At 57.9% G+C, this 22,806-nt stretch overlaps 2 protein-coding genes across 2 annotated transcripts; one reads left to right on the forward strand and one right to left on the reverse strand.

The window, feature by feature from the left end:
* The first annotated feature begins 368 nt into the window (after positions 1 to 368).
* On the forward strand, positions 369 to 6,258 carry PPM1G (protein phosphatase, Mg2+/Mn2+ dependent 1G). Its single transcript, XM_072985332.2, has 10 exons — positions 369 to 753; positions 902 to 971; positions 1,277 to 1,362; positions 1,652 to 1,787; positions 2,696 to 3,204; positions 3,331 to 3,480; positions 3,649 to 3,883; positions 4,589 to 4,718; positions 4,869 to 4,971; positions 5,549 to 6,258. The coding sequence occupies exons 1-10, from the start codon at positions 634 to 636 to the stop codon at positions 5,753 to 5,755; spliced, it is 1,746 nt and encodes a 581-aa protein (XP_072841433.2). The 5' UTR covers positions 369 to 633; the 3' UTR covers positions 5,756 to 6,258.
* A 2,015-nt stretch (positions 6,259 to 8,273) lies between these two features.
* LOC110087003 (uncharacterized) lies at positions 8,274 to 21,743 on the reverse strand. The gene is made up of 9 exons (XM_078383844.1): positions 21,654 to 21,743; positions 18,475 to 19,676; positions 15,237 to 15,445; positions 14,611 to 14,758; positions 10,451 to 10,613; positions 10,240 to 10,354; positions 9,933 to 10,070; positions 8,894 to 9,098; positions 8,274 to 8,651 (listed from the first exon to the last, which is right to left on the reverse strand). The coding sequence occupies exons 1-9, from the start codon at positions 21,741 to 21,743 to the stop codon at positions 8,495 to 8,497; spliced, it is 2,427 nt and encodes an 808-aa protein (XP_078239970.1). The 3' UTR covers positions 8,274 to 8,494.
* Between the last annotated feature and the right edge of the window lie 1,063 nt (positions 21,744 to 22,806).

Consider the following 22,806-nt stretch of genomic DNA (forward strand, 5'->3'; position numbering starts at 1 on the left):
ACCCCCGAGCGGCTCACACACCTCCTCCCTTCCCCGGGAAGGAAGGGGCCACGCCGGCTCGGGCGGCCACGGAGCGGTCCCCGGGGCCCCCCGCCCTTCGGCTCGCCCCTTCGGCCGCCCCGGCGGAGCGAGCGAGGGAAGGAGGGAGGCCAGAGCGGGAGAGCCGAGCGGCCGGCCTCTCCTTCCTCCGGACTCTATGGTTATTCCCTTTTGCCCCGCCCCTCGCCCCCCACCCCCACCCCACCCCCACCCGTTTGGACCAGTTTCCACGGCCGTCTCAGCGGCCGCTCTAGCCGAGCCCATGTCGGGGCTCTGTGGCCGCGGCCTCTTCTCTCCCTCCGGCTCTGCGCCCCTCGGCTTCCGGTACGCCCGGCGGGACCTCTATGGTGTCTGTTTCCGCTTCCGCCTCCCGGTCTCCCTCTTGCCTGCCTGCCTGCCTCCCTGCCTGCCTCCCTTCTTACCGACGGACCGGCCGGCCCTCGTTCGGTTCTCTCCGGCCCTGCTCCGGTTCGGCGGGGCTTGGGGGTCCTCGCTCGCTCGCTCGCTCCTTCCTCTCCTCTCCTCTCCTCTCCTCTCCTTCTTTGCCAGCCGCTCGCTCGCTCGCGCTCCCACCCGCCTGCCTACCGGCCCGCCATGGGCGCCTACCTGTCGCAGCCCAGCACCACCAAGAGCTCCGGGGACGGGGATGGGGCCGGGCCGCGCCCGCTTCACTTCGGCTACAGCGCCATGCAGGGCTGGCGGGTCTCCATGGAGGTGAGGGCGGCGGCGGCGGCGGCGGCGGCGGCGGCGGCGGGAGGGCAGGGCAGGGCAGGGCAGGGGGCTCGCCGAAGCGAGTCTCCGCCGAACCGGGGACCCCTCCGCCCGCTCACCGAGCTCCCCGCTCGCCCTTTCTTCCCTACAGGACGCCCACAACTGCATCCCGGAGCTGGACAGCGAGACGGCCATGTTCTCCGTCTACGACGGGCACGGAGGTAACGGAGTGCTGCCAGGCAAGGCGCGGCGGCCCATCGGCCCTGTGGCGGTGCGGCATCATCCCACCCCCAGTTGGGGTCCCTCCTGCCCGGGGCTCCCCTGGGCGAGGGGTGGCCTGGGCCTCCCCAGTAGGATTTGGCCGGCCAGGGTGCCCCGTTCAGCCTGGGAGGCCCCCCCTCTGGTTCGGGCGGGAGAGAACAGCGGCTCTGCCTCCTCGGGGTTCAGTTTGCCCCGAGGCTGCTTCAGCTCTAGGGCAGCAGGAATGGGGCAGACCTCGGAGTCCCCAGCCCTTGTTTTTTGCTAGGGGAAGAAGTGGCTCTGTATTGCGCCAAGTACCTCCCAGAGATCATCAAGGACCAGAAGGCCTACAAGGAAGGCAAATTGCAGAAGGTAAGGGGGCTGCGCCCTGGACACACACACACACACCCAAAAACACACACACACGCACACTGGGTCTGCAAGCAGCTGCACTTGTCTGTTCTTCCCTAGGAATCTTTTCCAGGCACGTTATTGGTGGCATAGTCACCCTTTCCGCTGGGCACACACCAGCCATGCCTCGCATGGGAGACACTCTCCTGGCACGCAGGAGGCATGTCTTGCTCCCCAGGGCTTGTGTCTGGGTGACTTTGTGGGCTCCTCCCATGGTGAGCTGGTGGTCTGTTCTCTCCACTGCTCCCAGGCCCTAGAGGATGCCTTTCTGGCCATTGATGCCAAGCTGACCACAGAAGAAGTGATCAAGGAACTCTTCCTGATGGCTGGGCGCTCTCGAGAAGATGGGGAGGAAAAAGAAGCGAAGGTGGCAGATGAAGATGATGGTCAGTGAAGCTGCCACTCACCAGTTGGCACCGGGGGAGGGTGGGATGGTCCAGAGATCAAAGACAACTTGGGCTTGAAGGTCTCTCTCTGTGTGTGTTTTCCCCAGTCCCTTGGGATTCAAGGCTGAAGGTGCAAGTAGTGTGGCAGAAGACCCATGCCATGCACTAAGCCTACGTAGGTTGGGCAAAAGGGATGTTCCCTCCTCCCTGATGTGCCCTGCCATGAGAAAGAGGTATCTGGAACCGGGGAATGGGTGGAGAAGCTGGTGCCTTTCTGATCCAGATGGTTTGCACTCCCCGTTAGGGCCAGGTAGCCTTTTCAGTAGGGGCACTGCTCTTGGACTACAGCTTTTTCTGCTGAGGCTGGGGGTGGCAGGGTGGGGGAGAGACATTTACCCTTTACTGAAGGAAACCACGGTGACTCTTAAGAGCAAAAGGCCGTCCAGTTACTAAGAACCTATGGAGGTGAGGAGGAAAAGCGCCGGAAGAGTGCTTGGAGATGAGAGAGGAGGACCGCTTTAAAAGGTCCCCCCCCCACACACACACACAGCAGGACCTGTTGTGTTTATCTCTCACCTCCTTGGTCACCTTCACTTTCTCCAGTGGCCTGGAAGTAGCACCTATGGGTCAGTCTCCCCTCCTTGACACTCCTCTCTGCTTCCTGTGAGACTGTGACTGGCCCAAGTGTGCCCAGCAAGGCTCATGGCTCAGTGGGAACCTCATCCCACTTCATCCCTCTAAGCGCATAACCACACGGCTCTCTGAGAGGCTGGTGGGGAAAGCGGTTTGGCCAGGGGCTGGAGAAGGCGCTGTAGTGGAGGTGAGTGTCAAGGGACTCCAGTCAGCCAGAGAAGGTCTGGCTGAGTGCAAGACTGACCCTCCTCCTCCCCCCCCTCCACCCCATGCAGTGGACCAGGAGGAGGAAGCCTTGCTGCACGAGGAGGCCACCATGACCATCGAGGAGTTGCTGACACGCTACGGCCAAAACTGCGTTAAAGGCAAGCTCGGGCCAACTGGCAGGAAGCCGGCGGCGGTGGCGGCAGCGTCCCAGGAGGACCCCCAGGGGCTCAACCTCAATGGCGAAGCAGGGACTGAGGAGCTCGGGAGGCATCCGTGGACTGCCCCGAAGGTGGAAGAGGAGGAGGAGGAGGAGGAGGAGAATGGCAAACCGTGCCCTAAGTCCACTGCCAGTCTCTCCCCTGGCCTGGATGTGGGTGGGGGAGGAGATGCAGGGCCCCCCCAGAAGGAGGGGGCGGAAGGAGGAGCCCCTACCCCAGGGGAAGCGGAACCCTCCTGCTCTTCTGCAAGCAAGGCCCAGCGGGCGGCCAAGTCCCGATTCTTTGACGACAGCGAGGATGAGTCAGAGGAAGACGCCGAGGAGGAAGAGGAAGAAGAGGAAGACAACGAGGACAGTGAGGTACTTTTTGAGCCAATACTGAGTTGGCTGGCCCCCAGTCAGCCCAACTGCACTGGGAGGGGGGCCTTGGGGGGCCAGCAGCCAGTGCTCAGGATTCCCTTTGGGGTGGGTCCCTGTTTTGACTAGGAATGCAGTGAAGATGAGGAGGGCTACAGCAGCGAGGAAGCCGAAAACGAGGAGGAGGAGGAGGAGGAGGAGGATGACACAGAAGAGGCAGAGGAAGAGGAGGAGGAGGAGGAAGACATGATGCTTCCTGGCATGGAGGGGAAGGAGAAGGTCAGTCCCCGGACCAGGGAGGGGTGCGGCGGTGAGGGAACCGTCAGCTGCCAGGGCCACCCTGACCCACCTCTCCTGGGTGGCCGTTGCCCCGGCTTTGGGGCAGGCCCTTCCACCTCCCCGTGAGCTCCTGCACGGGGCGTCCCTCACAGCACTTTTGGTTCCCAGCCTGGCTCGGACAGCGGCACAACGGCTGTGGTGGCCCTGATCCGGGGCAAGCAGCTCTTTGTGGCCAACGCGGGGGACTCTCGCTGCGTGGTGTCTGAGGGCGGCAAGGCCGTGGACATGTCCTACGACCACAAGCCGGAGGACGAGGTGGAGCTGGCCAGGATCAAGAACGCGGGCGGGAAAGTCACCATGGACGGCCGGGTGAATGGAGGCCTGAACCTCTCCCGAGCGATCGGTGAGTGCCGTCGCGTCCAACACGCTTGCTGTGGGGGGGGGTCCGGTCTGGAGCCTTCCCCTGACTTCTAGCAGGGGCCGGGATTTCTCGGGCAGCCCACTCCCTCCCTCCCTCCCATTCCTCAGGGGTGTAGGAGCTGCCCTCCTGCTGTCCCCCCCCCTCCCGTGCGTGACCTGCAGAAATTCCTAAGACAGGAAGCTTTGCCACAGAGGGGAGGGGGGCACAATCCTGGCGCGTGGGGGGAGGGAAGGGCCTGGAAGAAGAGCACAGGGTGGCCCGGCCAGTTGCTGACTGCAAGAGGCCACTCCACGCTCCCTGGCATGCCAGCACATTGTTGTCGGGGGGGGGACTGTAAGGCAGCTGCTTTTCTTTTGGTAGGCCCACCGGTGGCAGCTGCTGCTGCTGCCCTTGTGGTTAGTGGCACTAGGCAGCTCCTCATAACCCTTTCCTTCTAGAGAGGGTCTCTTTCTGTGGCCCCCTGTTGCAGTGGGACATTCCTTGGAGACCAGCAGAGGAAGGAGCCAGGATTCTTCTCCCTCCCCCACATTTGCAGAGCCCAGCCATGGCCTCCTCCTCCTCCTCCTCCTCCTCTTGCTGCCCCCTTTCTCTGTGGCAGAAATGTGCTTTCCCCAAGCAGGGAGCCTTCAAACCAACCTCTCCATCTCCTGTGCCTCCCCCTCCTCTCTTCTCCACACCCCTCCCCAGGCGATCATTTCTACAAGCGTAACAAGAACCTACCTCCCGAGGAGCAGATGATCTCTGCCCTGCCGGACATCAAAGTGTTGACCATTAATGAGGACCACGATTTCATGGTCATTGCCTGTGATGGCATCTGGTAGGTTGGGAGAAGGGGCTGCTGCCCTTCCTCTCCTTCTCCTGCGGGTGCGGGTGGGGAAGAGGCTGGCCCTCCTCGTCCTTCACCACTCCAGGTGACCTCTGTTTTTTCTTTCTTTCTTTTTTCCTCCTTGTTTTGGTCCCTACGTAGGAACGTCATGAGCAGCCAAGAGGTGGTGGATTTTGTGCAGTCCAAGATCTCTCAGAAGGGGGAAGACGGACAGCTGCGGTCCCTTTCGTCCATAGCTGAAGAAGTGAGTGAGCAAAGAGGAAGAAAGAGAAAAGGAGATGTATCTCTCTGGCTCATGGGTTGGGTGGGGGTGGCATCACTCCCTGTTAATCAGCTCGGGTGGGAAGGAGGCTCACTGAGCCACTGGTTGGCACTGTCCCTCTAGTCCTGGAGGGAAGGCCATCGGTAGGGGTGGGGTGGGGGGTCTATTCCCCCAGCGCTGGTCCCTGGGCGAGGCCCGGGCAGATCAGCTGAGCAGCTGGCCAGGTTCCTCACCCGGTGGCTTAGAGAAGCCCGGCCAGGAGGTCACATCCAAGTGGAGGGCACAACGGTGATGTCCCCCTGCCGCCCCGCCCCCCACAGCGGCCGGCTGCAGCCAAGGCCTCCTGGTTCAAGCGTCTGGCCCTTCGCAACCCCTTCCTGCCAAGGCCTGCCTGCTTCCTGCCTCCATGGCTTGAAGGATGCTTGGCAGATAAATTTTGTGTGTGTGTGTGTGTGTGTGTCCCATGCTCCTGCTCCAGGAGAGCCTCGGTTGGGACGGGGTGTGTGTGGCTCACAGCAGCCTCTGCTGAGCAGCCTTCTGCCCACTCCTTCTTACTCAGCTCCTGGACCGCTGCTTGGCTCCAGACACCTCTGGGGATGGAACCGGGTGCGACAACATGACCTGCATCCTCATCTCGTTCAAGCCACGCCCCAGCCAGGGTTCTGCCACCACGGAGGGGGGCAAACGGAAGCTAGAAGAGGCCACAGCGCCTGCAGGGGCCACCCCCACGGAAGAGAGCTGTAGCAAGAAAGCCCGGCAGGACTAGCAGCAGCAGCAGCAGAGGGTGGGCTTGGACACAGCCCCACCTCTCCCTGGACTCTTGTTTTCTAAACAACGCTGAACTCTGGATGCCTGATGTAGGCCTTTTTTTTAGCCTTAGGGAGGCCAAGTCTGTCTGTGTCATTCACAGGGGTGAGAAGAGGCGGGGCACGGGGCGCTGGGGTGGGGGGGACGACGACTGTTCTTGAAACCATTCCAAAGAGTGAGCGGTGGGTGGGGAGGGCTAGAGCCCAGGCATTGTCCTCCCCCATTCCCCTCCAGCATCTCCTGTGTGATGGCTGCCGTCTCTGTGCCCCTGATGTTTTTCCTTGTCAGGAAGCCGTTGTTCACCATGGACAGCTCCAAGCTGCGCCCATATTTAAGGCCTTCTGTTTTTTATTTTGGGGGCTGGCTGCTCTCACACGCACCCCCACACATGTTGGCTACCAGGTCTCTCTCTGTGTTGTTCAATTTCAACTAAGAATTTTTTAAACTAAACCCCACCCATAATATGTGACTGTTTCTTTTGCGGAGGTAGGGAGGAGGGAGAGGGATTGTTTGTGGGAGTTGGGGGTATTTCTGCCCGCGCATCCCTTTCTCCCCTACCCCCCCCCACCTTCAGAAGGGCACTGTGGGGCAAGCCTCCTCCTGCCAGGAAGGTAGCATGCTTTACAGTGACCGCTCTGTGGGCCTGAGCCCAGCCCTTGGTGTCCAGCAGCCGGGAAACAAACATGGCTGGGCCTTCTGGTGGGAGCGTGATTGTTGCCGACGTCAGTCTCTGATAGCCAGGGGCTGGTCTGAATCTGAAGGGGCTGCTCTGAGCTGCTCATCCTCAGGGCTTTGTGTTGCTCCTTTTGCCAGGCCATGGGGTGGAGCGACACATCCCGTGCCTTGTGTTGTGAATTCAGAAAGAGATTCATTCCAGCTGCCCCCTGAAAAGGCTCTAGCCCAGATTCAGGATCACCCCTCTCGACTGTTTTTGCCTCTGAAAGCCTCCAGGATGCTGGGTCACTTTTTCAACCAGTTGCAGGCTGCCAACTGGTTTTTCCTGTCGTGATGTATGGAAGTGAGAGCTGGACCCTAAAGAAGGCCGACTGCCGAAGAATTGATGCTTTTGAATGGTGGTGCTCGAGGAGGCTCTTGAGAGTCCCCTGGACTGCAAAGAGAACAAACCTATCCATTTTGCGTGAAATCAAACCCTGAGTGCTCCCTGGAAGGACAGATCCTGAAGCGGAGGCTCCAATACTTTGGCCAATACCTGGCGTGCTCTGGTCCATGGGGTCATGAAGAGTCAGACAGGACTTAATGACTAAGCAACAACAAGGCCACCAATATCTTGAACCTCTATTTTTTAAAAAAGCCTTTAAACTGACTTTCCTTCCTGTTGTTCCCCATCCCTCACATCTGAAGGGCTCCCAAATGGCACGCTGGAGCTCCTTTTCTGTGCCTGGGGCAGTTTTAAGTTTAAGCAGGCATCCCTAACAGGGCCAACTTAGCTTACAGCGATGGCAAACCTATGACATTCGTGCCACAGCTGGCATGCGGAGCCCTTTCTGCCGGCACGCGAGCCATAGGTTGCCGGATCGCTACCCCCCCCCTCCCCGCAGCCAAACCTGAGCAGGCAGCTGCAACTGCGGTGCTGGTGCCCAGACAGGTGGCAGGTCAGGATCCGGATTAGCTGGTGCTGGTGGCGGATGCGGAGGGGGGTCTTGAGGCACCCCTGTGCCCAGGATCCCCCCTTCGGCCACCACTTCCAGCTCCTCCACTGCCACAGCACAGCGGCCCCTGGTATTGTTTTGTTTTTTTCCCCAGTTTGGGTACGCGAGCCCAAAAAGGGAAAAAAAACTACTGGATTTAGGCTAACCTCGCCTTTCTCTCTGCTTGTGTGCAGAGTCCACCATCAGCAGGGGGAGAAGACCTTCTAGCCTTTTCCCAGCTCACCAAGGAGCTGCCAAGCCAAGTCCTCCTCAGAGTGCGTGTGAGTAGAAGGACAAGTGTGCCCGTCTCTGAGCCACTGGGCCAGGCTGGGCCGTGGCCCGGAGCCAAGGCAAACCTTGCGGGGCTCTTCTCGACACCTGACCTGGTCAGGGTCACAGGCCCTCCTCCTCCTCCTCCTCCCGGCTGGCGGCAGCTCTGGCAGGGAGCTCTTGACTCCCGCAGCTGCAGGGAAGCAGCCAGGACCGCCCCCCCCATCACTCCCCCAACTCTGTGCCTCTTGAAAAGCTGCAGTGTTTTGAAATGGGGGGCCCTGCTTTTGCTCCTTGCCCCTTCTTCAGGGCACATTCTCAGCTTGGTCTTCGCTGTGTGATGTCTCGGCAGCCCTTCCCTTTCCCAGACGATTAGTTTACAGAACTTCCTGACAGCAAGTGGTTCAGGCCCCAGCCATGAGATTCTCGTCCAAGCGGCATCACTTTCCTCGCTTGCAGCTGTTTTTTGACCCTCCCCATGACAGATGAGGCACAAGGCTTAACTCTCTGCACCCCCCAATGCGTGTACCCGAGAGGGGGGGCGTCAGTCGGTCAGGCTTTTTGCTGAGCTGCAATTTATTGCCCCCCTCCCCCCCCAGTGCCCAAAGTCTGAGTCAGCCAACCAAACCCTGCTGGGGGCTGAAGCCGGTGGTGCAGAGTGGCTTGTGGCGGCAGATGGCGGGAGGGTGCGCGGCAGAGCAGGAGTGAGTCAGGTGTGGGCTACAGGCAGCCACGGGTCCATGCGGGTTGCCGTCGCCGGCGGGGGCGGCCCGGCGGCTTCATTCGGTCGTCACACCAGCCAAGCTGCCCCCGTCACTGGTGTTGGCGAGAGTGTCCGTGGAGCAGCTGCGGCTGGAGACGGCGCTGCAGAGGCTGCCCTCGAAGGTGGTCGGGGGCTCGGCCTCCACTTCCACTTCCACCACGTGCAAGCCCTCCCTGTGGGAAGACAAGGCATTGTGGGGGGGGGGCAGGTGAGGCACCCAAGGGTTGCCCGACTGCCCTGCAGCCAAGGTTACATGCCCTGCAGGAGGGGAGCTGGTGCGGAGGGAGGGGGATGAGCGCCAAGGTGAGCCAAGCCTCCTTCAGCTGCGGCTGAGGAGTCCCCCAGAAACCCAGGCTGCGCGCGCGCGTGGGGAGTCCTCTTCACACACACCGTGGTCACCCTCCCTGTCACTCACCTGTAAGAGGTGTCTGGGGCTTCCCTGAGCAGGCTCCCGGCCCCAGCGACGGCCATGCTGCCAAACCGGGGGCCTCCCTCCGTCTGGCCCGTCTCCTCCTCCTGTTGCTGACGGCTTCCACTGGGCAGAGGGGGGGTCGGCGCGGCGGCCCCGGCCCGCATCTCAGCCCCCGTGGGGGTGGGCAGCACGGCTAGCAGCTCATTTACTAGGAGAGCGGGAGAGAGAAGCAGCTAGCTCAGTGGCGGCGGCCCCTCTTTGCATGGGAGAGACCGCTCCGCAGGGCTGGTTGGCATAGGAAAGTCTCCGCCCCTCCCTGCCTCCCAGGATGGAGGCCGGCCCCTTGAGAGCCAAACGGACCCCAAGCACCCCCAGCCGGAGCGCTCCGTTGACCTTCTGGCCTCACGAACCGCTCAGGGCCCCCGTTTCCCCTCTGACCTCTGGAGCCACAGAGGCCGCCAGAACGGTGAGGAAGGAAGAGGGGGCGAGACGGGCCGGCAAGCAGAGACCAAACCACCCCCCCACCACCACCACCCCGCCACCACCAACCTGCTTGGTTTTGCCAGGAAAAGGAGTTTAAAAGGGGGGGTGTGTGGCTGCGGGAGGGGCGTGCAAAACAACCTGGCAGGCTCGCGCTTTGCCTCCCTTTTGGCCCCACATCCACTTTGGGGCATCATCATCATCTTCCTTCTGTGGCTCCATTTCTTAGAACTGACACAAACGCTGATTTCCCCGAAAGCCTTTCCTCCCCCACTGGCCCTTGGCCCCCCCTCCCCCCTGCTGGAAGAGGAGGGGGTGGCGTCACCCCGCGAGCATCAAGGAGGAGGGATCTGCCGCCCCAGGGTCAGAGTCCCTGCTGCCGCCTGAGGCCATGCAGGCCAGGAAGGGGCAGGGCGGTGGCTCCTGGAGTGGCTTGTGGACTTGGCAATCTGGCTCACTGATCTGGAAGCCAGCAGGGCCCTGCCTGGAGGAGGAAAGGGTTGGGGCCCCGTGAGAGAGAGAGAGAGAGAGAGAGAGAGAGATGGGGGCAAGGCTCACGTACGTTTGGCGAGGTTTTCCAGCTCCATTGAACTTGGCTCCCCAGCTCTCCTTTGGGGGCTCCCGCAGCCCCAGCGATTCCGACACAGAGAGAGAACCACGACCCCATAGATGTAGGTGAGCATCAGAGGCACTCCCACTCCTGTTGAGAAGGAGCCCCCCCCCTCCGTGAGTGTGGGTTTTCCATGCGGAAGGAGCCGGCTGGCTCAAGGCCTCGCACCCCCCCCACACACACACACACACCGGGGGCTAATGCCAGCCGGGGGCTCCTCTCCAAATCCCTCAGCCCCATCCTGCCCAGCAGCTCTTACCGACCGTGACAGCCGTAACGACTGGGGAGATGAAGAGGGAGAGGATGATGCTGCTGGCCACAGACAGGCACTGCTGGCAGCTGGAGAGCTTGCTCTTGCGTCCGTGGCTCAAAACCTGGGGAGGGCAGGGAAGGGAAGACGCTGCAGGGCCGGCAGAGTAGGGGGCCTCCCACGGGACTAGGAGAGTGGGGCCACGCAGGCACCCCCTTACCTTTTTCCCCATGTAGATGGGGATCCCCAGTGTGATGACTGGCACAGCAAGACCAGCAACCAGTGAGATGACCATTGGGGCGCCAAGCACCATGCCTAGCTGCCAGAGGAGCTTCCGCGTCCGGGACCAGGGCTTCTTCCCCCAAAAGGTACACCCCGATGGGCTGCGGAGGAGGAGGAGGAGGAGGAGAGGAGAGCCGTGGTCAGACACACAACACCCTGCCGTGGCCACCACAGTGGCCTGAGAGAACTGGGAGGAAGCTGGGCTTCCCCAGCCCCTCAAAGCAGACTTCCTGAACCCTCGGGCACTGGGGTGGGTGGGTGAGTGGACCGGGGGCCACCCAGATCATAGAACAGCTTTGGAGCCCCCTTCCAACGAGTGAGAGGAGACACACATTCACATGGTTCTGACCCTCCCCTGCTGCTTCTGCTCTTAGTAGACTTTGTTTTAACCTTAATAATTAAGGCTAGGAGTTTTTTTAAATTCTTCTGTGGTTAGTGTCTGGTTTTTTGTTCCTGGATACATTTTGACCGATTGCTGTTAATATAAGGCACTTCTAATAAGCTTTTCTAGGCTTGTGGCTTCCATTGGAGGTCAACTCTCCCTCTTTTAGCAGCCAAGCAGGGGAATCCATTAGGGGTTGCCACTGGGTTGCTGCGTACCCCACAGCCATCAACAAAAACCCACACTTGCTTTTGAAATGCATATGCAAACAGCATCCTTGCTTTAAAACCGTCGCTGCAGGATTTCCTGCCTTTGAGAGCACAGTCCTGTGTAGTCTCCTCGGAAAGGAATCACCCCAAGTTTAGACAGAGGCTGGATCCCAGAGAAGTGAGCACACGCCTGCAGCCTGAGCCCCCCCCCTCATTCTGCCAGCGGATGCCCATCAGGGAAAAGCCAATTTTGCCCCATGGACCACGAGCAGCCCCAGGCACAGCCTCTTCCAGAGAGGAGAAAGTTAGTAGAAAAGGCCAACCGTTTCATTAGCCCATAGGTTTAAACTGGAGGGAGATTTTTTAAAAAAAACAATTATGTTCACGTTAAATTGCCATTTCAGTTTTCAGTTAGGTGACTAGCCTTGCCTGAAAAACAGAAGAAAAACCCCATCCATTATTTTACTCCTCTTCTGCATCCCCATTTTGCGCTTTAGAGAGAAGGAACAGCTAATTTTTGAAAAGCTCGTTTTGAAAGCCCCATTTTTGAGAAACCCATCTCTGGCTTGCTTTCTCCCCCACCCAGGTAAACTCATGTCCCCACCCTCCTTCTGACCTTTTAACCTTGCACATATAAGACTAGTGCAATAATGAAGAGTACAAAGTTTGCTCTCGCTCATTTAAAGCACTCAGTGCATGCCCCAAAGCACCAGCATTATATTCAACAAGGTTTACTTTCAGGAAAAAGGTCCACACAACTGCAGTTGCTTAGAAGTGCCAACTTGTGCACATTTTTTCAGACATAGGTCTTGCAGGCAGAAATTCTGTTCCACCAATTCTGTGGAAAGCTGACCTTACCAGCAGCTGCTATTTTCCATACTTAAAAACTTCATTTCCCTGTCCTGTAGCACACCCACCCCCCAACTTCCTGACAATTAGAGGCTTCCATGGGGGCCTTTAGGTGGGAGAGCAGAAATGTTTTATTTCCGACAATGGCCATGGCTGAGAACATTGGCCTTCCTTGGAAGAAGATTCCAGGCAGTGGGTTCTACACGTAGGTTCATATGGACTGTCTTTTCTCCAAGCACTGCACTTATTTTTCTGTCCTGCAGGCAAAACTGGGCTCATGAACCAGGGTTCAGTCCCAGGTAGCCAGCTCGAGGCTGACTCAGTCTTCTATCCTTCCGAGGTCAGTAAAATGAGTACCTGACTTGCGGGGGGGGGGGGGGGAAGGGGGCAATAATGTGCTGCCTGCATCATTCACTTGTAAACCGCCCAGAGAGTGCTTGAAGCGCTATGGGGCGGTCAATGAGCAGCACGCTTTGCGTTTGCTGTTGTCCCCCTATTTATTTTTCTGGTTTTTTTTCTTGAGGTATTTTACGTAGAAGGAAAGAAGCTGTAATTCTGTGCCCGTGTAAACCTTGTTAATCATAACTGGACTTACTTTAGAGTAGACGTGTCATATTGTGCTGTTAGTCTTTGTGAACCATAGACATAAAACTGCCATTTTAGGTTGCACTACAGGTCTATCCCAATATTGTTAAGTCTTCACAATTACCGTAAAATAAAGGCTGAAACACTCAATTGCTTACAAATAAGCCCTACTGAATTCAGCAGGACTTACTTCTGAGTAGACCTTTGCCACGCACTGACCTTTCATCAAACCATTAGACGGCTGAGCATCGGCAGTGTAGGCAGCGGGGGACCATCTCCCCACCACAGCAACAGGCGAAAGGTACCCTTTCTGGGGAAACAGCATCAACCTCTCCAAAATCCCAGGGCCCCCCAGGCCGTGGGACCAGGCGGATGGATGGCAGGGAGGGGTTTGCTCTGTGCGGGGGGGGGGATCCCGCACTCCTAGAACAAGGCAAGGCCACTGAGTCCAACCCCCCCTGCTCAAGGCAGGAACCCATGACGGGAGCCTTTGGGTGGGGAGGGCTGTGGGGTTCCCCCCCCTCGGAGGTTCTAAGGGGGAGCCTAGGATCAGCCAAGGGACGCCGGTCCTTGGCCTTCGAGGGCAGCCGTCTCCCCACTCAGGAGCAGCAGGCCAGGGGCTTTTCTGTCTTGAATGTGACGATTCAAGGTTCGCATTAACGGCTTCTACCTGCTATTTTTGGGGGGGGGGGGTGAGCAGCCTGGAAGAAGGAGGGTGCTGGTCTGCACAGCACTTCCACTACTGCTATTGAGAGGAACTTAACAGTCTTTTCCTCTCTCACATCTTGTGGAGATGCAAAATATCTCTTCAAGTTAAGAAAGCCTTCAACCCATCCCCAGTCCCGACCCACTGACAAACTCCAGTTCTCTAAAAGACCCACGAAAACCAGGCCCAAGGTTGGATCTCAATTAAACGTGGTGCCCCCTTTTCTGCGTCATTTCCTGGAGAGGGTCTGATCCAGCCATGGTGACACACACCTTAGTTACATCCTGGATGGGTGACTGTCACACGCTCTACGTGGGACTTCCTTTGGAAAGTGGTGGGAAACTCCAGCGGGTCCAAAATATCGCAGCCAGATGGTTAAGTGGGGCTGATCACGGGGATCACACAACCCACCGCCTTGTGACCGCAGCTCCACCGGCTGCTGATGTGTTTCTGGGCACAATTCAAAGTCCTGGTTCTAACCCATAAAGCCCTGAACGGCTTGATTCCAAGCTATCTCAAGGACCGTGGTTATGAGCCTGCCCAGGTGTTGAGGTCATCAGGAGAGCCCCTTCTCTAGGTCCTGCCACCCTCACACCCTCACAGGTGCATCTGCTGAGGGCACTGGAGAAAGGCCTTCTCTGTGGCTGCTCCCAGACTTTGGAACTCCCTCCCACTGGAGGCTAGACTGGCCCCCTTTGCTGTCCTTCTGCTGACCTTTCTCTTTGAGCCGGCTTTCCCTCAGTGACTGGCTGCTTTTTTATATAAAATGTGTGGTTCTGCCTTTACTGCTTTGAATGTGCTTTTGGTGTTGCTTTTGTTTACTGTTTATTAGTGTGGTATTTGTTTGATCCTTTTTACTATTTGCATACTGACTGTTTTTAGCTTTAGATCCTGACTTGTATTGATGTAAGCCACCTTTGGTTCTTTTTTAAAGCAGAAAGACAGGGTAAAAACATTTTAAATTAATGGATGAAGTAAGTAAGTAAATGCACATGACATGCTCCTCGTCCTGCCTGTTCGTGTGCAAGGTGAACTACTCAGAAGGGAGCAAGGGAATGAACCTGCCTGTCATTTCCATTTCTCAAAGTGTGCCACCTTTGGCGGACGGATGAGGAGAGCCAGCAGAGATGGCGCCTAAGGGCAAATCTGCAGGGCTGCTTCTCACATCTTCCTTTCGTAAAGGATGATATGATAATATTGAAGGAGGCCAGTTCAAATCCTGACTGCCCTGTAACAGTTAATGCATAATTTTAGAGCTGCTCCCTTTGGAACGCAGCTGCCCTCCAACACGGACCGCCCAGCAGACTCCCGCTCCTGCCCCTCTGGGGCTGTCTGGGCCCTTGTCCTTTCCCCACCAGCTGCCCCACCTGAGGAAGTGGACGTCAGTGATTTCTCGCACGCACAGCCAGCAGAAGAGGCAGCCGCAGACGGTGCAGTTCATGCGGTTGCAGCTACCATCGTTGATCTTCATGATGAAGGCACCGCAGCGGGGGCAGACCTTGATGGTGTTGGGGTCTGCAGAGAGAGGGGGGGGGATGATTGGGGGGGGAAGAGACTGCCCCAAAGGATGCAGAGGGGCAGGCAGGGACCCAGGCCTCACCTCCAAAGCCTGGTGGGGCTCTGAAGCAGGTGGACAGGGCTCTTATTCTCGGGAACTTCTTCTCGGGGGGGGGGAGGCGGTGTCCGGCAGGGCCAAAGGAAGCCTGGCTCCTGGGGAGCTGGGCTGCTTGGAGCCTGCCACCGATGCCCTCCCCCTTGACCGCCACCAGGCTCTTGGGCTAGGACCAGGCTCGGATTCTTCTGCCTTCCACAGCACCATGGACTAGGTGTCTCCTCAGAAGTCAGTTGGACAAGGCAGACTCCCTCAGAGGTGGGTCAAGGGTTACCGGCCCCTTTCCTCCCTGGAGTGGGGCCGGGGATGTTGCAGAGGTGAAGAGACACCCCCCTCCACACCCACACACCCCTCCACCCCCCACCCCCCCGTGGGACTCACCTGGGGTGGCCTCCTCCTTCTGGATGGGCTGCGGGGAGCGCTCCGGGGCTCCCACGGGACTGTCTTGCTTCCATTCCTCCCAGGCTGGCTTGCAGGAGGAGTCGGGGTGCCATGGCTGCCGGCAGTGGTAGCAGAACTCGGTCCCGCAGCCCTGGCGGCCACAGACCAGGCGGGGGCATTCGGCACAGCCGTAGGCAATCACCGCGTAGCTGGAAAGAGATCAGCGCCGAAGGGGATCACCTCGGGTTCAGGCCTCCTCCTCCTCCTCCTGCCCCGCCCCGACAGCCCAGCCCAACCCTTGGGCACCCACCTTCAGGCCACCCACCCCGGAGCCGGTCGCTCCCCGGACAAGGTTGCCGCACATCCACATTTGGCAATACGTGGCCCCTGTGACCAAACAGGCCACCTTTGTGCAGCAACCCAGCAGAGTCTCGGCTTCTCCCTCTCCTTCCTGATGAGTCAAGGGACCCATTCTGCAGCCCTGGTCCCTGGATTAGCCAGGTGGGAAGAGGATGGGCAAGACAGAAAGAGGGCACCAGATGTGCAAGGGGACAGACCCCTTGAGTCCGCCTGGCCCTTCTGCCCCAGGAGGTCCCTCCTCCACAAGACCTTTCCCTTCAGGCAGGCTTTCCCGCTGTGTTTTTGGTGCCACTTTTGTTTGCCACTTATCAGTGTGGTATTCTTTTCTAATATCTGTACAACTCACTGTTCTTTTTTTCATTACAGTATTATTATTATTATTATTATTATTATTATTATTATTATTATTATTATTATTATTATTATTATTATTATTATTATTATTATTATTATTATTATTATTACAGGAAAATAACAAATAACAAAACTATCTTAAAATACTAATTCGGTATTTGTATCCACAATAGAAATTAAACCTTCCCCACCCGTGCCATCTTCACCCTTGGGACTAGGTGACCCATAATAACAAATTTGTACCCCTTTTCACCCCATTCCACTCCAAAAATATATACACTAATTCTTCTTTTGGTCTATAACCTTTCCCCTTCAAAAAGATGCACTGTTCTTTTAAGGAGGTAAGCTACCTTGGGTCCTTTTTAAGAAGAAAGGCGTGGCTGAAATATTTTAAATAAATACATACATGCTTGACTAAAAAGACACAGTTACTATATTAGCAGTTCAAGGTGCATCTCCTTTCTGCTCCTGCCTGAATGATGCTGCTGCTCCTGCTGCTAGTCCCTGCCTGGCCTCTTTGGGCGGACTTCATTTCTAAACTGAAATCACTGCCTTAGCCCAAACCCACTCACCCAACCACCCCCAAATTCCAGGATTTCATAGAATCATAGAAAGTGAATCTGGAAGGGGCCAACAAGGCCATCCAGTCCAACGCCCGCCCACCCCCACCCCCCCACTCAAGGCAGGAATACCATCCAAGCAGATCTGGCAGGTGGTTGTCGTTAGCTTTTCTTGAACGCCTCCAGTGTTGGAGCATTCACCAGCTCCCGAAGTAAATGGTTCCACTGTCGTACGGCGCTAACAGTTAGGAGGTTTTTCCTGATATTCAACCAAAATCTGGCTTCCGGTAACTTGAGCCCATTGTTGCCTGTCCTGCACTCTGGGATGACTGAGAACAGATCCTGCCCCTCCTCTGGATGACAGCCTTCCAAATATTTGAAAAGTGCTCTCCTCTCTCCCCTCGGTCTTCTTTTCTCAAGACCAAACATGCCCAGTTCTTTCAGCCTTTCCTCATAAGGCTTGGTTCCCAGCCCCCTGATCATCATCCTTGTTGCCCTCCTCTGAACTTGTTCCAGTTGGTCAGCATCCTTCTTGAAGCGTGGTTTCCAGAACTGGACACAAACCTCAAGGTGAGGCCTAACCAGGGCGGAATAGAGGGGGAAATAGCACCTCACAGGATTTGGGAACTATACTTCTATTAATGCAGCCTAATGCAGTCACGAAGACTCGGACACAACTACAGTGGACCCTTGACTTACAGACGGCTTGACTTACAGACTTTTTGAGTTACAGACTTCCCTGGCCGCAAAATTTAGGTTTGACTTGCAGCCTGAGAATTGACTTACAGACCAGAAAAATACCAAAATGGAACAAAAATGGCCTGTTACGGGATTAATCGGTTTTCAATGCACTGTAGGTCAATGGAGACTTGACTTACAGACTTTTTGACTTGAGAACCGCCTTCCAATACGGATTAAGTTCTCAAGTCAAGACCCCACTGTAAACAACTACACACACACACACAAAATGCAGCCTAAAATAGCATTTGCCTTTTTTGTAGCCACATCACAGGGTTAGCTCATATTCAGGTGGAGATCTAGGACAATCCCAAGGTCCTTCTCACTCTTAGGTTTGCTCAGCCCATTTTAGCCAGAGGATCCTGCTGACCTCTCCTGCTCTCCTAAATCCCTGGTTTCTAGCCAAGTCATCCCTTCGTCTCTCCTGGCCCTTGCCTTTGAATTCCCTCACAGGGTTCCAGATGGACTCCCAAGGAGAGGTGATCCTTGTTTTCCTTTATCTGGCCGCTGGGAGTATTTTCGGGACATCTTGGTGGCTCTCCAGCAACCCCCCTGCTCCTTCTCTCTCCCTCCCTCTCCCTCTCTCGGTAGTTTAGGAGAAGAGACGGCCTTTCTTGACCCGACTCCTCCCTAGAGCATCTGCACAACCAGTCCGCCTGCCCAGGGAACTGCAGACCTTTGCAGAGCAGCCGGAATCTCAGCACCCGCTTCAGCCACGCGAGTACGCTTCGGCTGAGCCGGTCTCTCCCTGGCCGAATCCTGCCTTGCAGTGGATCCCGTCTACGCCCCTCCTCGACGCTGGGCCCCCAACCCTGTGCCCCGCTGGCCGCGAAAGGACGCAGGAGGGGGAGCCCGTCTCGTCTCTGGGGCGAGATTCCTCCACGCCCCCGCAGGCGCCTCTCACTGGAGCGGAGAGGAGAGGAGAGGGGTTCCGCTTTCCTCCCCGCCAGCTGAAGGGGGCTTTCCTTGGGGCCAGACCGGAGGGAGACCTCCCAGCGAAGGGGGATCGCCTCCACCCGCCGGGCACGGGGCTCCGCAAGGCGCCCGGGGTGCGGGTGCGGCCGCCTTGCTCGGTCCTCCCGGCGCCCCAGGCGTTTGGCGATGGGCAGAAGCAGCGCGCCGTTTCCCTTCCTAGCGCCGCGGGACCGCTGGACGGCAGCTCCCCGGGCCGAGCCGAGCCGGCCGGCCGGCCAAAAGAGAGGCTCTTCCCCCCCCCGGGCCCCCACCTGCAGTCCGGAGCCGGGCACCAGCGAGTGCCCGGGTCGGCCACCAGCACGCGCCGCAGCAGGTACTCCTCGTACTTGTCGCGGAGGGCGGCCGCCGCCCCCGCCCCGGCCTCGGGCAGCAGCAGGGGGAGGTCGGCCGGCTGGAGCGGGGCCGGGCAGTGCGGGCACGCCACCGGCACGCGGCTCTCGCCGATGGCCAGCCGCAGGTACTCCTCCAGGCAGGCCCGGCAGGAGCGGTGGCCGCAGCCCGGGAGGGTCCGGAAGGCCGGGGGCGGCTGGGCCAGCAGGCAGAGCGGGCACTCCAGCCAGCCCTCGCCCGCCCCCGCCCCCGCCGGCTCGGCCCTCGGAGACGCGCCCCTCGCCCCCGCCGGGGCCACCGGAGGGCTCTCCGCCGCCCCCGCCCCCGCCCCCGCCGGTGGTAGCGGGGCTTCCCGCTCGGGCGCCCGGGGAGCCGCCGCCGCCGCCTTCCTCCCGAACAGGCCCAGGACGGCGCCGCCCAGCGAGGTCGGAGCCCCCCCCGTGGGCCGCTTCATGCCGCCGCCCGCCTCCCCCTCAGGCCATCCCGCGGCGCCGGGCTCAAGGCGCGGCCGGCTCCCCTCGGCGGGCGCCCCGCTCTGCCCCGGGCCCGGCGGCGGCGGCGGCGGCGGCAGCGGGGACCCCGACGGGCGGGCCCGGCCCCTCTCCCTCGTCCCGGGGAAGGCGGCGCCGGTCCGGGAGCGCTCCCCTCCGGAGCTGCGCGCCTCGACGGCCTCCCCGCCGCCGGCCCGGGGAGGGATGGGGAGCTGCCGGGCTCGCCTCTGGTCCGCGGAGCCGGAGCTCCCAGCTGGGCGCCCCCCCCACCCCCACCCCCACCCCCAGCTCGGCCGTCGCACAGCATCCCGGGAAGTGTAGTCGCTTTCTCCGGCGGGGGGGGGCGGGGGAGAATCCTGGCTGGAGTCCGGATCTTCACGGAAAGCGGGCCGGGCCGGGCCGGGCGGGGCGGGAGATGCCCGACCTCCGGGCCCGGCTGGTGACCCTCCAGCAGCGGCGCTTTCCCGGGTGGGTCCGAAGAGCGGGCGGGGCCTCTTCCTCAGGCCCGCCGGGAGCCCCGGAGCTCCTTTGGCCGGGGCGGGAGGGGAGGGTCTCGGAGGAGGAGGAAGGCCGAGCGAAGGAAGCCCGGGAATGGAAGAGGCCCCGCACCCCGCACCTCGCGGGTCCTCCTGCTACCCCGGAGAGCTCCGAGCGCGTCCACCTTTGCGGGAGAAGGCGGACCAGGAACAGCCGCAACTAACGATAAACTGACATGTGATATGGAAATAAGTAAAGGCCAAATGAAAAATAACGATTTTAAGAAAATGTGGAATGTATTTTTAGAACATGTATTTCAGAGAGGGAGGGGGTTTACACCGAGGGAAGAAACAATGAAATTTTGGAGTGAAAATGGATGGAATGAAGTGTAATGCTAGTCCTGAAGGTGATGGGTGCACATGGGTAATTGTATTTCATTTTATTGTTTTGTTTTGTATTTTATATAGTTTTTTTGTGTAGTAGTAGGTTTATTTTGTATTAATAAAATTAAAAATAATTAAAAAAAGAAGAAGCCCAAGCTGGATTCCGAAGGGGCAGAGGAACTAGAGACCAAATTGCAAACATGCGCTGGATTATGGAGAAAGCCAGAAAATTCCAGAAAAACATTAGTTCTGCTTCGTTGACTACACAAAAGCCTTTGACTGTGTGGACCACAGCAAACTATGGCAAGTCCTTAAAGAAATGGGCGTGCCTGACCACCTTATCCATCTCCTGAGAAATCTATACGTGGGACAGGAAGCAAGAGTTAGAACTGGATATGGAACAACTGATTGGTTCAAAATTGGGAAAGGAGGCTGTATATTGTCTCCCTGCTTATTTAACTTATATGCAGAATACATATTTATTTATTTATTTATTTATTTATTTATTTATTTATTTATTTATTTATTTATTTATTTGATTGATTGATTGATTGATTGATTGATTGATTGATTGATTGATTGATTGATTTCTGTCCCGCCTATCTGGTCTTATTCGACCACATAATACGAAAGGCAGGACTGGATGAATCCCAAACTGGAATTAAGATTGCCGGAAGAAATGTCAACAATCTCTGATATGCAGACGAGACCACTCTGATGGCAGAAAGTTTGGAAGAATTAAAGAACTTCTTAATGAGGGCGAAAAAGGCCAGCACAAAAAATGGCCTGAAGCTCAACATCAAAAAAACTAAGACCATGGCCACTGGTCCCATCACCTCCTTGCAAACAGAAGGGGGAGATATGGAAGCAGTGACAGATTTTACTTTCTTGGGCTCCATGATCACTGCAGATGGTGACAGCAGCCACGAAATTAAAAGATGCCTGCTTCTTGGGAGGAAAGCGATGACAAAGCTAGACAGCATCTTAAAAAGCAGAAACATCACCTTACTGACAAAGGTCTGCATAGTCAAAGCTATGGTTTTTCTAGTACCGATGTATGGGAGCTGGACCATAAAGAAGGCTGACTGCTGAAGAATGGATGCCTTTGAATTGTGGTGCTGGAGGAGGCTCTTGAGAGTCCCCTGGACTGCAAGGAGAACAAACCTATCCATTCTGAAGGAAATCAAGCCTGAGTGCTCCCTGGAAGGACAGATCCTGAAGCTGAGGCTCCACTCTTTTGTACGTCTCTTGAGAAGATACCCTGGAAAAGACAATGATGTTGGGAAAGTGTGAAGGCAAGAGAAGGGGATGACAGAGGACCAGGTGGTTGGACAGGGTCACTGAAGCTACCAGAATGAATCTGACCCAACTCCAGGAGGCAGTGGAAGACAGGAGGGCCTGGCATGCTCTTGTCCATGGGGTCACGAAGAGTCGGGCACGACTAAACGACTAAACAACAAAGCATGGAGATAGTATTTTATTCTGGCAAGATTGAACATAATAGGAGCACAGGGTTAATTGAATTTTATTTATTCTATTGTTTTGTATTTTTATATAGGTTTTCTTTTTTGTGTAGTAGTAGGTTTATTTTGAATTAATAATTTTTTAAAAAAAATTGAACATAATAAATAAAACTATACCATCTCAATGCTAGAGATGAAAAAAAGGAAAAAGGGACGAGTATGCACATGTGGTGGGCCAAGGCATATCAGAGTCATCCGTGGCAGGGAAACCAGGATGGGGCCACACCTGGAGCCCCTGCTGAGGCCCAATATTGTGACAGGTGGCGTGTACAATCTGAGAGGTCAAAGTCCTGAGAGCTGGTGGGAGGAGGGCCATGACCGGAATGCCGCTTTAAAAGGACACGACCCTACACAGCCTGCGGGGAGTAGATCTCAAATGGAGCGGCCAAGGCAGAACACTGAGGATGGAAGCCTTCCTTGAAAACGGGACAGGATCCCTCCCAATAATGTTGAGCCAGTACCCTGCAAACACTCAGCCACCTGGCTGGCAGTTTAGGAACAGGAATAAACCCTGGAAATGCTTGTTTCTTGTTTGACAAGGCTGCACAGCTCTGAGAAGTCCCCAGCAGCCACGGCCCTGCGGCGAGCTCAGCCTCCCGGCCGTGGGTGCTGAGAACCCACCAACTGGCAATCAGAGCTGGACAGGGCAAAGCCTGCCAAGAACGCCAAAGGTGACCAGAAGGCACAAGGACCAGTGGCCCGTCGGAGTCCCCTCAGCACCGAGAGGAGGATGTCTGCTTTTGGGGCCCGGGGGGGGGGGAGGAGGCCCGGGGGGGGGAGGAGGCCCGGGGGGGGGGAGGCCAAAGGCGCCAGGCGCGGGCACGAAGAGGGCGGCGCGGGTCCTGTCCGGGGGGGGCGGGGGGGAGGAAGAGAGAGGCTCCCGCGGAGCTCCGGCCTGTTGCTCGGGGGGGGGGGAGGCGGCGGCGGGGGCGGCGGGCCTTGAGCTTCCCGGCCAGGGAGGGCCGTGGCCGAGAGGAGGCCGGTCACCCTCCGCCCTTTGCCGGCTTCCGGCGCCCGGCCTGGCTGGGATCCCCTCGACGCCCGCGCTTCGCCTTCTCCTCCTTCCACCGAGGGGGGGCCCTTGTGGGTGTCTGTGGGTGTGTCGGGGGGGGCTGTCGAGGCGCCCCGGAGCTGCTGCTGTTCCTCCCCCCTCCCCGCCCCCCCGCCCTTGGGGCCCTGAGGAAACCGTCGGGGGGGCCAGCTGGAGGTTCCGCCCCCCCCGGAGGGGCCCGGCGGCTCCCAAGGACCAACGGCCCCTCCCCCCCTTCAACCCCCTGGATCGCTCTGCGCCTCCGCCCGGGGTGTGCGTGTGCGCGCGCGGCGGGGGGATGGGGAGATGCCCCCATCATCCCCCGGAGCGGCCGCCACGCGAGCGACCG

This window comes from Pogona vitticeps, chromosome 1 (assembly GCF_051106095.1).
Source record: "Pogona vitticeps strain Pit_001003342236 chromosome 1, PviZW2.1, whole genome shotgun sequence".
Lineage (NCBI taxonomy): Eukaryota > Metazoa > Chordata > Lepidosauria > Squamata > Agamidae > Pogona > Pogona vitticeps.